General features: G+C 34.9%; 1 protein-coding gene across 1 annotated transcript in view; it reads right to left on the bottom strand.

Moving 5' to 3' along the window:
- Positions 1–267: 267 nt before the first annotated feature.
- LIPI (lipase I) overlaps positions 268–18,594 on the bottom strand; it is a 59,854-nt gene continuing 41,527 nt past the window's right edge. The window contains 2 exon segments of the mRNA XM_060099796.1: positions 268–355; positions 17,024–17,200. Coding sequence (XP_059955779.1) covers positions 268–355; positions 17,024–17,200 — 265 coding nt within the window.

Raw genomic sequence — 18,594 nt, 5'->3', positions numbered from 1 at the left:
TAATACTAAGTAATTAAGGGAAACATTCAATGAGAAACATTTGATTAAGGTAAACAGAAATAAATAGCTTTTAAAATATATTCAGAATGCTTTAGCATATGCATTTTAAAATATTCTATATTTTTGATTCTTAAAAATTTATTCAAGTAGAAATATCTGAATTTCAGATTGAACAATGCATTCTGAAAGAAATACTAATTGTGTTGTTTCCATTTATAAGTTCTTTAATTCACAAATAAGTTGTTACATTTGATAGAAGAAGGCATTTTATATTTCACTTGGTACGCATGTATTTGGACTGAGAAATATTTCCTCATTTTCTTTAAGTACAAAATTATAAGTGCGTAGTGGTGGTCTGTGAAAGAGAAAGAGAGAGAGAAAAAATAACTATTAGTAAAACAGCAAATTTATTTTCTTCTCATAAATATTGGAATACCCTATGCCTGTAACTAACTAGTTCTCTAAATGCAGGGAGTTGAGATAAACCTCTAGGATCATTTCTATTCCATCTCATTTGTCTACATAGGGATGAACAGACACAGTATTTGTGAGAAAGAAAAAATTCTCTGTGCTTCAACATCTTCTCTCCTTGCTGCTTCACTGGAATACATACATTGAATGGGAAATATTTTTGAATACTGAAATAGCTGAAAACTGAACTTAATTCTTAGTGGCTGGGCCACTTCTTCTACCGTGATAGCCACCATGGAAGAGTTGGGCTGAATTGCACAGACAATTTTGCCAAATGTTTTAATCAATCCTCTGCCACCTGCTAAAATGGAAATAATAACATTTAAAGTATTCTATATCTTGGAGAAATTGTGTATTTAGTATTTGAAGGTTTCTGAGAAGTCACGTCACTGTGGTGAATCATGCATCTTGTCTCGTAATTTATCTTCCTGTTAATGTCTTGAAAACTTCAAAAAAGCACTCAACTAGAATAAGCAAAGACTGGTCAAAATTCAGGAAAGGAGCTAAAGGAAAAAATGGTGTAATAAATGGAAATCTCCTGTATCAACCATACTAACTTAGGGAAAAGGGAGCAATTCAACTGCACAGGTGCTGGTAGTTCACCTTTATTTGACATATGCACTGCTCTAGTTCAAGAGATATATTGCTGTCTGTCTCCTTCTAGCTTGATTAAGACATCATTGGACATGTTTTAAAAATATCAACAGTATTGTTAGGTTAAATTCTTCCATTTTTAATCAATTTCCTATATCTGCTAATATTTGAAAAGTAATAAAATATGAACATATTCATCTTTAATTCTAAAAGCTGATATAGAATACTATAATATTTTCCCCTTGAAATAATAAATGCATCTAGGAATTTTAATTTTAATAGTATAGAAGTAAATATGAAATGACAGTACCTCAAGTTGATAAGATTCTGATTCTTAGATATTAGCAAAAGTAGCTTTTTGTTAAATTGTCAGAGTTCAGAACATAATCAAAAAATCAGATATAATCCTTTCTCCATTATTAAGAAATAAGTGGAAGAATGACTTTACCACTTCCTCAACAAATACATATATACTTATGTCAATTTTTAATCTAGCCTGCTACAGTCTTTATTCAATGAGTGAGCCTTCAGTGTTCTGGACATCCCTGATCTGCTTAATTTTTAAGTTGTCATTGTAGGACAAGGGTGTTATTAGACTTTTTAATAAATTACCTCAATTGTTAAGTAATTGTTCTATTCACATATTCATAATACAATATTAGGGCAAGTGTGCTGTTACTTATTTTCTACAAAAAAATAAAAGCTCATAACTCTGTTACCATTGAAATATGTTCAGTATAGTAAATGTATATTTTTATTAAATATTCCACATTTTACAAAGCCTCTGCAAGCATTACAAAGCAGTTTAGTCAGGTTCATTGCACCTACCAAAGTTAAATTTTACCAAAACATATGAGAAAAATTAATTTTCTTTGTTTTTACATAGTGAAAAGCCTATCTAGTTCTACTACCAGGACTCTAATTTTGAGATCATTTATCCTATGTTATTAATAGTTCCTTCTCCCCAAATCAAAATTTTTAAACTCTATAATTTAGAAAAAAATATGTGATATATGTTGAACTATCATAGGAAGAAGACTATTTAGTGGATTTTTTAATTTAATAAAAGAGCACTGAATATTGCATTTCTAATGCTTTGTTTACCACAAATTAGCAGAAATGAGCACAGTACATTGATAAAGTATAAACTTTAATAAAAAAAATACAAGAAATCCAAGGGTTAAAAAATCTCTCTAAAATTTAAATATAATTAGCTTTTAATTTTAATCCATATATATTCTACCAAATTACAGGGAATAGACATGCTTCTTTATTTGAAAAATCTCCCTAGGGTTTTTGTACAACATATCACCACATCTATGCATCTAGTATTTTTAAAACTTACTTAGGATAAGGTTCCCAGCACTAACAAAGGTGTCTGTTCCTACCTGCCAGATGATCAGTTAAAAAGAATAGAATGGTCTTGCCTCAGTAGTGGGGGTAATTAACCCTAAACGTAGCCCTACTCCAGTCCTGCCTAAAACACCTTGAAGGCAGGACCTGAAAGAATCAACCTGTTTAAAAGTAACTTAAGGGCTTCCCTGGTGGCACAGTGGTTGAGAGTCCGCCTGCTGATGCAGGTGACACGGGTTCATGCCCCAGTCCGGGAAGATCCCACATGCCGCGGAGCGGCTGGGCCCGTGAGCCATGGCTGCTGAGCCTGCGCATCCGGAGCCTGTGCTCCACAACAGGAGAGGCCACAACAGTGAGAGGCCCACGTAACACACACACACACACACACACACACACACACACACACAAAAGAGCATCTTGAGAAAAAACCTAAAGAATATTTATAAGAATACAAAAATATGGAGCACCTAACATGAAAAAATACACAATGTTTGGTGTCTAATCAAGAATTACCAAGCATGCAAAGAAGCAGGAAAATGGAACCATATGAGGGTCAACCAATTGAAACCACCTGAGAACTAGCATAGATGTGAGAATCAGCAGACAAAGATATTCAAAGAGTTATTGTAACTGTATTTCATATGTTCAAATAGCTAGGTAGAGACATAAGAGATATTAAGAGAGTCAAATCAAACTTCCATAGGTGAAAGCTATAACATCTGAGTTGAAAAATACCCTGGATAGGATAAATATCAACTTAGACATTGAAGAAGAAAAGAATAGTGAACTTGAAGACACAGGAATGGAAACTATTCAAAATGAAATGTAGGGAGTAAATGAAATTTAAAACTTCACAGAGTATCAGTAAACTGTGGGACAACTTCAAGCAGCCTAATAAACTTGAAATTAGAGTCCCCAAAGGGAGAGGAGAGAGTAGGGACATAGAAAAAGATATTTCAAAAGAAGTTAAAAATTTAGATAAAATCTGATGAAATCCGTAAACCCATGGACCCAATAAGGTCAACAAACACTAAACACAACAGATATGAAAAAAAAAATTCCAAAAAGCCACATCGAATCAAACTGCTTAAAATCAGTGATAAGGAGAAAATCTTAAAACAAGCCAGAGAAAAGAGGCTTATTTTCCTCATGGGAACAAAGGAAGGATATTAATATATTTCTCATTAAGATCAATGCATGGTCTAAGACTGTACAGCAACATTCTTAATGTACTGAAAGTAAAACAATAATAACAACTGTCAAACTAGAATTCTATACCCAGAGAAATTATCTTTCATAATAAAGACGTCATAAAGACTTTTTCAGACACACAAAAGTTGAAAGAATTCACAACTATCAGATCCTACAAAAAAATCTTACAGGAACTCCTTTTGTTATAAGATAAATTATACCAGATGGAAATATGCATCTACATAAGGGTTAGAAGTGCACCAGAAATGGTAACGATATGGAAAAAATATATAAGACTTTTCCTAATGATTTATGTATCTTTAATGGACATACTTCTTTGAAGAAAAGTGATGTAGTGTATTATAGAGATCTTAGCACATGTATAATTAAAATGTATGCCAACAACAGCACAAGAGAGAAATGGAAGTATACTACTGTAAGGCTCCCATGTTATATGTAAAGTAGTAAAATTCACTTGAAGGTACACTGTGATAAAATAAAGATTATAATATAAACCCCAAAGAAACCACTAAAATAATCAAACAGTAGTTATAGATAATAAACCCACAAAGAAGATCAAATGTAATCATAGGACTCCTCAATTTATCAAAAGAAGGCAGACAATGAGAAATTGGGAACAAAGAACAGATGGGACAACCATAAAACAAAATAGCAAGATGATAGATTTAAACCCAAATATATCTACAATTACATTAAATTTAAAGATCCAGATACCCTCAATTAAATGGCAGAGGTCATCAACATCATTTGTCATTTGAGAAATGCAAATTAAAAACACAGTGAGCTACCTCTACACAAGTATTAGAATAGCAAAAATAAAAAACAAACAACAAAGAAATGGTTGAAGGTGCAGTTTTTGGTGTAAGAGAGCAGTAGAACTCTGATAAGTGCCAGTGGGAATACAAAATGTACAGTCACCTTGGAAAACAGTCTGGCAGTTTCTTATAAAGTTAGACATATACTCACAATATGACCCCACAATCTCTCTTCTAGGTGTTTATCTAAGATAAATGAAAACATATGTTCACATAAAAACCTGCAGGCAAATATTTATGTTGGCTCTGGTCATGGACAGATATGAAAAATTATGAATAAATTATATTTCCTCCAACTAGTGAATGGATAAAGGAACTGTGATATATCCATACAATAAAATACTATTCATCAATAACATTCCACTGATATAGGCAACAACATGGATGAATTTTAAATGTCTAAAGCTAAGTGAAAAAAGCCATATTTATAAGGCAACATACTATATGATTCTATTTATATAATGTTCTGGAAAGGGCAAATCTAGATGCAGGGGTTGTCAGAGAGTGGGCATGGGGAGTTGAAAATAAAGGGGCAGCACAAGGCAGTTTTTATGATTGATGGAAATGTTCTGTATCTTAATTGTTGTGGTGGTTATATGACTCTATGCACGTATTAAAACTCATAGAACTGGGGTTTCCCTGGTGGCACAGTGGTTGAGAGTCCGCCTGCTGATGCAGGGGACACGGGTTCGTGCCCCGGTTCGGGAGGATCCCACATGCCGTGGAGCGGCTGGGCCCGTGAGCCATGGCCACTGAGCCTGCGCGTCCGGAGCCTGTGCTCCGCAGCGGGAGAGGCCACAACAGTGAGAGGCCCGCGTACCACACACACACACACAAAAAACCCTCATAGAACTGTAAACCAAAAAGAGTACATTTTACTTATTAAGTAAAGTTTTTAAAAGTAGGTTTAGTTCAACTTTTCTCAGGAAGTCATCCAGGTACCTCCACTTGAATATTCCTCTCAGTCCCTAAGTTTGAAAGCCTAGTCCACTGGAAAAGCTCAGAAGAACTATGTTGTTTGTGTAGTCTCTATCATAGTTTGTTACAGATAGCTAATTACTGATTGAGTAGATACACAGTTTAGTCTGGACCATAAGGCATCATATTTTTATAACTCACATTCCCAATGCTTTGGCAGTGCTAATTCTCATTAATTGCACATTATCTGTATGGATAGATCTAAATGGGAAAAGCAACTAAATGGTTACTGCAATTATCTAGGTAATTAAACTTAAAGCACATATTTCATCCAAGCATCTGTTAGCATCCACAGCCAACAGGGAAAGTTAAGAGTTTTGTTAACCACCCACAAAATGTATTTTAGGTTTTTTTTTCCCTGAGTAGAAGTAATTGCATCAAAATTTTGTAAATTTAGTAAATTGTCATAGTCTATCCACTGTTTAGATTTTATATAAAAATTAAAATGACACACATGCTTATTTTTTTCTCTGCAGCCTATCCCAATGACTACCACATTTCTTACTTAACCAATGAAGGAGTTGTATATAACATTTGTCTGTGTAAAACACGATTAAGGAGACAGTGAATCCAATATAATAGTGGACATACCTGTCTGCCTTTACACTTTCTTTTCCTCTTATAAGTGACTTGAAAAAGAGAAATAAATGGAGCAACCTATGACTGTCTGTAGGGTCACCGACATTCTGTGTCAAGGTGTGAACATCATGTGGTGAGGTAAAAGATTTGAAAATGTTCTTTCTATGAATATAAAAAAGGCACTTGTTTAAAGTGCAGATAGTTGTTTATACATGGATAGTGTTTATGAAAAACAAAAATTGGGGGGAAAGTATTCAACATAAAGGAAAATCTAAGTTGAATATTCTACAAAAGATGAAATATATTGAGTCATTAACTTACAGTTAAAAAGAGAAAAATTGCTTATAACCAGGTACATGATGTTGCACAGCTCCAAGTCCAATGTGGTCACATTATTATCTATGTGAACAGTGACCCTTGAAGCTGTTATTGTAGTGAATAAGCTGCATGATTCTACACAAAAAGCCTGCTTATAATTAAATGTAAATAATTAAATTCATGATTCAACTGTAGCATGTGCGATTACAAGTAAGTATGATAAAATATTAAGTGTTATCTCTTAGTTGTAGGATTATATATGAATTAAATTTTCCAAATGCTCCACAATGGGAATAGTTGACTATATTAATTAGTGAAAAACTGTTTATTCCTATAAAAAGAGCAGCAAGTAAAAGCAAAGAAAACAACAAATGAAAAAAGCCAAGAAAAGTTTGGCTTCGAGTCATTGCGAAGGCACTTCTCAGCTGAGAAACCTTAGACATGTTATAAAACCTCCGAGTTTCTGTTCCCTTACTAGTAAAACAAAGAAAACACTTAACTCATGGAGTTGTTGCAAAAATTGTAAAAGTAGCATTTGGGATGTAGTAGATGCTAAATAAATTTAACCACTATAATTCATCTTGAAAGAAGTTCACTAATATTAAAACAAACTTCTCTGGGATATCCTTTTAATGCCTAAATCTTCAAAGAAGTCATCAATCCTTTGTACACAATAATGTTTCCTTAAAACATGCATCTTGGAAAAAAACTAAAAATCCTCCTTCTTATATACTAGTACCCTAAAGGAGAAGGTTAAATTGAGTTTAAGGCAAATAACTCACAAGATAAATTCCACTTTATGAGATAAATTTGCAATCAATGCAGATTTCTTTTTCTGAAGTTCGTAACTCTGCTGAGAGTCTTCTTATATCCCCCAAAACTCTGATGGGTGAGGATTCTGATCACTACATTATAAGAGTGGGAAGTGTGGTAGAAGTGAATAGGGAGTTTGGATAAGAAGTTTACAAAGTGTTAATGAATGGAACTTGTACAAAAAGGTAGGAGTGTTTTTATGGCTGGAGAATGTGACATAGTTTCACAGAATTATTGGGAATAAAGCATTTTATTGATGAATTACTTCAGCAAAACAGGCCTATATTTTTCATATAATTATGGGCTTGGCCAGTCTATTGCTTGAGCTGTGTATTTATAGATAAAAGGAGGTATAAGAAGAGTTAAATTGGGGACCAACAAGAGAAGGGAATAAAAATGCAATGAAAGGATTGCTACTAACTGAGCATCTGTTATGAGCCGAATGTATACTTCACATATATGTCACTGAAAACATATGGAACATATTGCAAGGCAAATATAGAAAGAAAAGCAACTAATTTGTGAACACGGGTTGATTGTAAAATGCATGTATATTTATATATTTATTTATGTAATGTACTTTTAATCAAATTTTGTTAAGATTTGTATCAATTATTGGGTATTTATATAATAACTATAGTTGTATCTTACAGCATAGTTAGTGAAAATATATGTGCTGTAGTTTTTAGGATTATAACCTGAAATTTCTTGCTTATATTGTCCAACTATACAATTACCATTTAAAATTATGTCATAACTTTAGGCAAATTAAAAAGATAATCACTTATCTTAATTATCAAATATTTTTTTTAAAATGTATATAACTGCAACAAAATTTTAATCTAAGATAATTAATTTTGGAAGTAGAATATGAATAAAGTATCTTGTCCCTAAATATGGTAAATAAAATATTGAATTTCTAAAAATATTTAGGTATAGTAACCTTTTTGTTCAATACTTTAATGGTATACAAAAGAAGCTCATTTCCAGTCGTCCTAAAACCTTATTCTTATATGAGGCATAGTTTACATTACATATAGAAACACACATTGGCTATTCACACTGTTGACATTGTTTGGAGTTCTTTATCTATGTCACCTCTCAAGATTACACAGACCTACAGCACCATTTGAGGACCCCCGAGAAAATGGGCTGTGGATAGTGAAAATGGGGGACAGGCTTCAGAATGAGTGAGCAAACTCTGTAAAAATGTAAAACAGTTTTGCCAAAATTGTTACCTTTAAATGCCTTTCACAATTCTAGCGTTCCAATCCCCACATTCTCCCAAAGTACCCTTGGCCTTTTAACCGGGCAGTTTAAAAGACAAAAAATGAAGTGTTAATGACTTCAGCACAAATAGTATAACTGTAAATTGGTTTTCTGAGGTTACTCTCTAAAGACAGTTCTTTGGCTGTTCTTAACCAAATACTTACACTCATTAAATCTAAGCTTCATGTATAATATTTTCAAAAGAATCTTGAAACTATTTAATGAAATGAAATACTAAATTAACAAGAGAAGTTACCATGAAGTAAGTAAAGCATACAGGCCAAAGCTACAAAATTATAGATTGAGATGTTTAATTAATTTGAAAAAAGACAAACGTCTAAATTTATACATAAACCCTCATGATACTGGAGTAAATTATTTGAGGAGTTACTTCAATGTTTAATCTCACGTTGTCTTGTCGGTCAAAATTACATTATAGTCATGCAGAACTATAAACATACCTATTTAAAAAACCTAACTTACCCCCAAATTGTTTGAAGTATCCAGACTCTGAAAGATTTGAATTTGAGTGCTCTAGCTTAGCTATTCATTTATTGCTTTCATTCACAAGTTAATTGTGTCAGCCAGTCAGAATTATATTTTTTAGTTAAATCAATATTTAACTTTAGTAAGATAGATTACAAGCCAGACAATCAATGTTTAATTAATGTTTTGCTGACTTATCAAAATATTTTCAGTCTCTCTGTAGTGGTCTGTTATTTTTGCCACCAAGCATCTATCCCTTTCAGGCAATATTACTCTCATCATTCTTTACCCCACTCTAAATCTATAAACTTTGGATGAACTTGATCCCATCTTGTCTCAGAGTTAAGCATAAAACACTGAAAGAACTTATTTCCCTGGCCAATCAGAAGAATATAATTCCCCAAGCACAGTGTGAGGTTCAAAGATATGGACTTGCCCAATCAAAATCGGTGAGATGCAGTGGGACCTTAAAACTTTTTCTTCCCCCTGAGGGGTGTGAACTTGGAATCAGGTAGGTATAATAGTTCCCTATCATAGTACCTATTGCCATCATAGTGTTAGCTAACACATGCATCACATCACATAATTACCATTTAGTGTGTGGTGAGAACATTTAAGATCTACTGTATTAGCAACTTTCAAGTATATAATACAATACCTGTTAACTATAATCACTCAGCTGTACATTAGTTTCCCAGAACTTATTCATCTTATAACTGGGAGCTTGTACTTTTTGACCAACATCTCTTTTCCTCCACTTCCCACGCTCTAGTTAACGACCATTCTAGTCTCTGTGTCTATAAGTTCAGCTTTTTTAGCTTCCACATGTGATATCATACAGTATTTCTCTTTCTCTCTCTGACAAATTACTTAGCATAGGGTGCCCAAGACTCATCCATGTTGTCACAAACTGCTGGAGGTCTTCTTCCCTGTGGCTGAATAATATTCCATCACACACACACACACACACACACACACACCCCTTCCACATCTTTTTTTTTTTAACATCTTTATTGGAGTATGATTGTTTTACAATGGTGTTGTTAGTTTCTGCTCTATAACAAAGTGAATCAGTTAAACATATACATATGTTCCCATATCTCTTCCCTCTTACATCTCCCTCCCTCCCACACTCCCTATCTCACCCCTCTAGGTGGTCACAAAGTACAGAGCTGATCTCCCTGTGCTATGCGGCTGCTTCCCCCTAGCTATCTATTTTGCCTTTGGTAGTGTATATATATCCATGCCACTCTCTCACTTCATCCTAGCTTACCCTTCCCCCTCCCTGTGTCCTCAAGTCCATTCTCTATTAGGTCTGCATCTTTATTCCCGTCCTACCCCTAGGTTCTTTATGACCATTTATATTTTCTTTTAGATTCCATATATATGTGTTAGCATACGGTATTTGTTTTTCTCTTTCTAACATACTTCACACTGTATGACAGACCCTAGGTCCATCCACCTCACTACAAATAACTCAATTTTGTTTCTTTTTATGGCTGAGTATTCCATTGCATATATGTGCCACATCTTCTTTATCCATTCATCTGTGCTGATGGACACTTAGGTTGTTTCCATGTCCTGGCTAATGTAAATAGAGCTGCAATGAACAATGTGGTGCATGACTCTTTTGAATTATGGTTTTCTCAAGGTATATGCCCAGTAGGGGGATTGCTGGGTCGTATGGTAGTTCTACTTTTAGTTTTTTAAGGAACGTCCATACTGTTCTCCATAGTGGCTGTATCAATTTACATTCCCACCAACAGTGCAAGAGGTTCCCTTTTCTCCACACCCTCTCCAGCATTTATTGTTTCTAGATTTTCTGATGATGGCCATTCTGACTGGTGTGAGATGATATCTCATTGTAGTTTTGATTTGCATTTCTCTAATGATTAATGATGTTGAGCATTCTTTCATGTGTTTGTTGGCATCTGTATATCTTCTTTGGAGAAATGTCTTTGGAGAAATTTAGGTCTTCTGCCCATTTGGGGATTGGGTTGTTTTTTTCATATTGAGCTGCATGAGCTGCTTGTAAATTTTGGACATGAATCCTTTGTCAGTTGTTTCATTTGCAAATATTTTCTCCCATTCTGAGGGTTGTCTTTTCGTCTTGTTTATGGATTCCTTTGCTGTGCAAAAGCTTTTAAGTTTCATTAGGTCCCATTTGTTTTTGTTTTTATTTCATTTCTCTAGGAGGTGGGTCAAAAAGGATCTTGCTGTCATTTATGTCATAGAGTGTTCTGCCTATGTTTTCCTCTAAGAGTTTTATTGTGTCTGGCCTTACATTTAGGTCTTAATCCATTTTGAGTTTATTTTTGTATGTGGTGTTAGGGAGTGTTCTAATTTCATTCTTTTACATGTAGCTGTCCAGTTGTCGCAGCACACCTTATTGAAGATGCTGTGTTTTCTCCATTGTATATTCTTGCCTTCTTTATCAAAAATAAGGTGCCTATATGTGCATGGGTTTATCTCTGGGCTTTCTATCCTGTTCCATTGATCTATATTTCTGTTTCTGTGCCAGTACCATACTGTCTTGATTACTATTACTCTGTAGTATAGTCTGAAGTGAGGGAGCCTGATTCCTCCAGCTCCGTTTCTCTTTCTCAAGATTGCTTTGGCTATTTGGGGTCTTTTCTCTTTCCATACAAATTGTGAAATTTTTTGTACTAGTTCTGTGAAAAATGCCATTGGTAATTTGATAGGGATTGCATTGAATCTGTAGATTGCTTTGGGTAGTATAGTTATTTTCACAATGTTGATTCTTCCAATCCAAGAACATGGTATATCTCTCTATTATCATCCTTAATTCCTTTCATCAGTGTCTTATAGTTTCTGCATACAGGTCTTTTGTCTCCTTAGGTAGGTTTATTCCTAGGTATTTTATTCTTTTTGTTGCAGTGGTAAATGGGAGTATTTCCTTAATTTCACTTCCAGATTTTTCATCATTAGTGTATAGGAATGCAAGAGATTTCTGTGCATTAATTTTGTATCCTGCTACTTTACCAAATTCATTGATTAGCTCTAGTAGTTTTCTGGTAGCATCTTTACGATTCTCTACGTATAGTATCATGTCAACTGCAAAGAATGACGGCTTTACCTCTTCTTTTCCGATTTGAATTCCTTTTCTTTTTCTTCTATGATTGCTGCGGCTAAAACCTCCAAAATGATGCTGAATAATAGTGGTGAGAATTGGCACCCTTATCTTTTTCCTGATCACAGTGGAAGTGGTTTCAGTTTTTCACCATTGAGGACTATGTTGGCTGTGGGTTTGTCATATATGGCCTTTATTATGTTGAGGAAAGTTCCCTCTATGCCTACTTTCTGGAGGGTTTTTATCATAAATGGGTGTGGAATTTTGTCAAAAGCTTTTTCTGCGTCTATTGAGATGATCATATGGTTTTTCTCCTTCAATTTGTTAATGTAGTGCATCACATTGAGTGATTTGCATATACTGAAGAATCCTTGCATTCCTGGGATAAACCCCACTTGATCATGGTGTATGATCCTTTTAATATGCTGTTGGGTTCTGTTTGCTAGTATTTTGTTGAGGATTTTTGCATCTATGTTCATCAGTGATATTGGCCTGTAGTTTTCTTTCTTTGTGACATCTTTGTCTGCTTTTGGTATCAGGGTGATAGTGGCCTCGTAGAATGCGTTTGGGAGTGTTCCTCCCTCTGCTATATTTTGGAAGAGTTTGAGAAGGATAGGTGTTAGCTCTTCTCTAAATGTTTCATAGAATTCACCTGGGAAGCCATCTGGTCTTGGGTTTTTGTTTGTTGGAAGATTTTTAATCACAGTTTCAATTTAAGTGCTTTTGATTCGTCTGTTTATATTTTCTTCCTGGTTCAGTCTCGGAAAGTTGAGCTTTTCTAAGAATTTGTCCATTTCTTCCAGGTTGTCCATTTTTTTGGCATAGAGTTGCTTGTAGTAATCTCTCATGGTCCTTTGTACTTCTGCAGCATCAGTTGTTACTTCTTCTTTTTCATTTCTAATTCTATTGATTTGAGTCTTCTCCTTTTTAAAACTTTATGATTTCTTTCCTTCTGCTAACTTTGGGTTTTTTTGGTTCTTCTTTCTCTAATTGCTTCAGGTATAAGGTTAGGTTGTTTATTTGAGATGTTTCTTGTTTTTTAAGGTAGGATTGTATTGCTATAAACTTCCCTGTTAGAACTGCTTTTGCTGCATCCCATAGGTTTTGGGTTGTCGTGTTTTCATTGTCATTTGTCTCTAGGTATTTTTTGATTTCCTCTTTGATTTCTTTGGTGATCTCTTGGTTACTAAGTAGTGTATTGTTTAGTCTCCATGAGTTTGTATGTTTTACATATTTTTCCTGTAATTGATATCTAGTCTCATAGTGTCGTGGTCAGAAAAGATACTTGACATGATTTCAATTTTCTTAAATTTACCAAGGCTTGATTTGTGATCCAAGATATGATCTATTCTGGAGAATAATAAATAATAATAAACAACATACATAATAAATAAGTATGTAGTATACTACCTATAAGTCCTATGAGGAAAAACAAAACAAACAAAACGAGCAAGGTCAGGGAGATCAGGAGTGGTAGGATTGCTATATTGAAAAAATGACATCTGAGCAAAATCATGAAGAGACAATTAGCCTTCTAGGGAAGGAAATTTTCAGGCAGAGGAAACAGCCAGTGCAAAGGTTCTAAGAAAGACCCTGCCTGGTATGTTCAAGGAACAGCAAGGAGGCCTGCAATGCTGGATCTAAAGAGCCAGTTCAGTGAAGGAAGAGCTGAGGTCAAAGAGGTATGGGAAAGTGGAGGTGTAGCCCCCGAGTCAGGTTGGATTTGTAAACCATTGTGAGGGCTTTGGCTTTTATTGAGACTGTGGTTGAATACTGGATATGTTTAGAAGGTAGGGGCAAAAGTTTTTATGATTGGCTGTGGACTGTGACAGAAAAAGACGTCTATGCTGAACCCAGGTTTTTTGACTAAGGCAACTAAAAAGATGTTTCTCTGTGTTTTAACTGAGATGTGTCTTTCTGTATTTTTGTAAAATGTATTAATATATAAATAACGTAAAGCCATTCTATATCCCACACATTATAAAAGTTTTCTTATTTTGTTTTTGTTAATAATGTTTGTGACGTACAGATTTTATTTTTTAATTTGTAGGGAGGCAAATTGATTAATATTTTCCATTTAGTTTCTCTGTCTTGGCTTTCATTATTCTGCATACATAAACATTTGCCTATGTTTTCTCCTTACTGTTTTATATTTAATGTTACTATATCTATAACTAATTTTGAATATGTTATAATTAAGACATTAAAATCTTTTTCAGTTGTCATTTATTCTTGTGTCATTACTTGAAAGGTTATTCACATCATCTACAAAATTACATTTTGGAGTTTTCCTTTTACTCCCTTAAATGCGTATATATTCTGCTGCCAGTATCAAATTTTTAAAATTATTGCTGTTTTGGAATTTGCTTTTCTGTTTCATAGTTAAAGTTATAAACACGACTCTCATTATTCAAATTTTCTTGGCTCATCTCAATAATTTGTTATTCCAAGTTAATTAGGAAGAGCTAAGCCATCTCTTCTGGAGATTTTGATGGGAGTCATGTTAAACTTACAGGCGGGTTTATAAGAATTGCCATTGCTACAGCATTAAATCTTCCATTCCATGAAGAAGGCTTTGAATACTTGAAGAATTCTATACTTATCACTCAATCTTAAAAATAAAATATATGAGTGGCTCTGAATGTTGCTCTCTTTTAGTTTCCTGGTTCTTAGTTCATTCTATCCATTTGAGATCTGTATGATCTTCAGTTGAGAGATTCCTTTCATCATATCTGTAGTTACTTCTTCTGTTGTCTCCTCTTCAGCAATACTAGGTATCTATATTTTTGCATTTTAATTATTTTCCCCCAAAATTATTCCTCAATCTTCTCTATTATATTACCTTATTCTGTAGGTTATTAAAAACAAGTTTTCTAGGGCTTCCCTGGTGGCGCAGTGGTTGGGAGTCCACCTGCCGATGCAGGGGACACAGGTTCGTGCCCCGGTCCAGGAGGATCCCACATGCCATGGAGTGGCTAGGCCCATGAGCCATGGCCACTAAGCCTGCGTGTCCAGAGCCTGTGCTCCGCAACGGGAGAGGCCACAACAGTGAGAGGCCTGCATACCGTAAAAAAAAAAAAAAAAAAAAAAAAAAAAAAATGAGTTTTCTACATTATAATTCTACTCTTTCTTGTTTTTAATGTTGACACTAAATTTGATGTTGACCTTAGTTTCTTAACTCTGTCAGTTCCATTTAATCACAGTCAGTTGCTTGATCATCTTGCTCTTCACTTGTTCCTTCATGGATTACTGTTTCCTTAAATATTACTGAGAACACCAAGCAATTCTTTGTGAAATTTCCTGTAATAAATCTTTTAAAAAGTCAACCTTATTTCTCAATCTTGATTGTTGGATCTTTCTTATGTTGCTGATGCTGAATTAGGCACCATTTTGTTGTTGTGTTTTTTTCCTGTTCACCTCTGCTTGAACAATGAGAGATGAGTATCTAGCTCTGGCACTTGCCCATCTATACATTATCCTTGGTTCCTTTTACTGTACAGATGTATGGAACTAAATTTCTCTTTCTCATAGTGAGCTCATGTGCTGTTTTATATACAAAGATCCTAGCTAATGCCTGGCCACGACTTACAGCATATGCTTCTTCTAGACTGAGGAAGAAACTCTTTTGTTTCTCTTTCCAGTTATGATATACAGGGAGAAGACTATATTCTAGAACAATATAAATCCTTTACATTTAAGTGCCAGAAACAGAGCATGTAAAACTATAACAACTACACTTCTTTATTCATCCTCAGCATCCTGAGGCTCAGAGAGGTATTAATGGAGGAGATAGTGCAACAACCATGACCTCTTTAAAATCTATTTTTTGAGGACTACAAAGTTCTATTTGTAGGACTACAGTTTCTATTCTTATATTTAGCATAGGTTTTCATTGTTAAAATAATAGATAGAGATCAGTTGAAGATTAAAAATCTTGCAGCTCTAGTCCTTTAAACATGACCCCCCCCCCAAAAAATCTTTCTGTTTCTCTCTCTGATATACTTTGGTAGGGAATGGTTTTGCTAATGTTCCTAACTGAAAATGTCCATATATTTTGGTATTTTTGTAAGTATTTCAGTCAAAGGCAAAATTATAATTACCCCTTGTTGTCTCTCCATTACAATGACATTATTTTAATAATTTTTTTTATTTTTTTTATTTTTTGGCTGTGCTGGATCTTCATTGCTGTGTGCGGGCTTTCTCTAGTTGTGGTGAGCTGGGTCTATTCTTCATTGTGGTGTGCGGGCTTCTCATTGTGGTGGCTTCTCTTGTTGCAGAGCATGGGCTCTAGGCCCACGGGCTTCAGTAGTTGTGGTGCTCGGGCTCAGTAGCTGTGGCGCATGGGCTTAGTTGCTCTGTGGCATGTGGGATCCTCCCGGACAGGGTTTGAACCCTGTGTCCTCTGCATTGGCAGGCAGACTCAACTACTGTGCCACCAGGGAAGTCCCCACTCACTGACTTTTGAATGACTAAATATTCTCATACCAAAAGTTTACAAAATAACATACTTCAAAGAATTTTCCCAGTTCTCCTTTGTTGAAGTAGACATCATCTAAATGCATATGCTTACCACTTATTATTTTTATTCTCCAGAAATTCTTATTTACTGTGTTTGACATTCACAAAAAGGTAATTGGGAAATCAAGTATATAAATACAGGAACATAAACAGAGATAAAGAGAAAGTGTTGCAGTCAACCAAAGAAGAGAGATTTCTAGCAATCAGAAACCCATTGAAATGATGATAAAGTTCTAAGGCAGACATTTGTCTCACTTTTTTCATGTTTATTGTGTCTCATGAAATGACTGTATGTGTTTTTTGTTTGCTTGGGTAATGTAATTCCAAAATAAATCTCATCTAAGCCAAAAAAAATTTTTGTATCTTTTAGATATTCCAACATTTATATAAAATACGATATTTTAATTTTATATATTTTAATACAATAAACAGATATTCAAATACATGAATTTTTAAACCACTCCCTAGCAAAGCAATATTTTCAAGTTTAAAAGATAACATTGAAATCAAAATTTAGTTTTCTTACCTTTCTGGATATGTAAGTGATTTTAACTTGAGATGCTGAATAGTGTATTTGCATGTGGAACATTGCTGATTTGAGCTCTGAAAATATGCCAAACTAATGCTTGAAATATTTACAACATCATTTAAAAACTGAGCAAGAATCTTGAATTCTTGAAGTTTATAAAATAATCTGTTCTTCCTAAAGAGAAAATTTCATATCTCATCATATTAGTACTCCAAAATGTAAGACAACTTCAAAATCAATACAATCTTATAAACATTAGATAGAAATACCAATATTATAGGGAAAAGGCCAAACAATAAAATACGTGGTAAAGTATTTATTAAAATAATTTAAACAGTAATTAAAAACAAAATAAAATAATAATATATATATATCCCACATTCAAATATTTTGAGAAAACTTTTCTGAGAAAAAATGGGACATCTTGTCTTTCCAACTTGGTATCTAGATTGTACATATTACTAAGATTAGAGAAGTCACATTTTGCTTCTTCTTATAGGCCCCTGAACAACTATTGCCGTTCTTTGGATAGACTGAGCCCTCAGATAGTGATCCTTTGTTGTTCTGTGCCACTTTATCACTTCATGGGTCTGCCTGACTCCAAAGGAAACAGCAAAGGAGTATGAGGAGGAGGAGAAAGGTAAGACAGAGGAGGAGGAGGAAAGAAAGGGAAGGGGGAAGGGATGGAGGTGGGTGGAAGATACAAAGGAAAGGATGGAAGGGGATGAAGGAAGGAGAGAAGAGAAGGAAAGGGAAAGAAAAAACAAGAGGAAAGGAAACAAAAAAATCTGTTGAACTAATTTCTTCCTTTGAGGCAACAATGACTGACTTGAGCAAAGGCAACTATCACACATAGAATAGCTGAAAAGCAACCAGCGGGACACCCAGCCCTTCTGCCATCTTGTATTTGTCCCTGCTTTCTTCTCCTTTTGATTCTCCCACAGCATCTAGATCCAAAAAAGTTTGTTATCAATCCCCGTAAAACCCATCCCTGCTCCCTTGTGGCAGAGTGACTACCTCCTCTTTCACAGAATATAATGTCATTGGTCATATCTCTAATTTCTGTCCAAGATCTTATCTAGATTTCTCAGAGATACTTCAGAGTCAACATATCCAGATGGCAACATGTTGTCTTCCCCCCAAAACTCACATCTGCTCCACTGGTTCCAAATACCAACTGTGTGCTCCACCAAGCCTCTGCCCCCGGCTGAGCCCTGTCTGATGAGACCCAGACACATATACCTGTTGTTATTCACCATGTCTACTTGGATATCTCAAGGATGCCTAAAGGTCACTAAGTTCAAATTTAATGACATCTTTCCCAACACTCACCTCTCACCAAAAAAGAAAAACAAAAACCCTAAAATAGGGTCCACAACCCCCGGGCTGTAAACCAGTACCAGTCCATGACCTGTTAGGAACCAGGCCACACAGCAGGAGGTGAATGGCAGCCGAGCGAGTGAAGCTTCATCTGCTGCTCCCCATCGCTCACATTACCACCTGAACCATCGCTAGCATTACCGGCTGAACTCCCCCCATGCCCAAGCAGTACTTGGAAAAAGTGTTTT

This window comes from Mesoplodon densirostris, chromosome 5, assembly GCF_025265405.1.
Source record: "Mesoplodon densirostris isolate mMesDen1 chromosome 5, mMesDen1 primary haplotype, whole genome shotgun sequence".
NCBI classification, from domain to species: Eukaryota; Metazoa; Chordata; class Mammalia; order Artiodactyla; family Ziphiidae; genus Mesoplodon; species Mesoplodon densirostris.
This window is presented reverse-complemented; position numbering and strand designations above follow the sequence as displayed.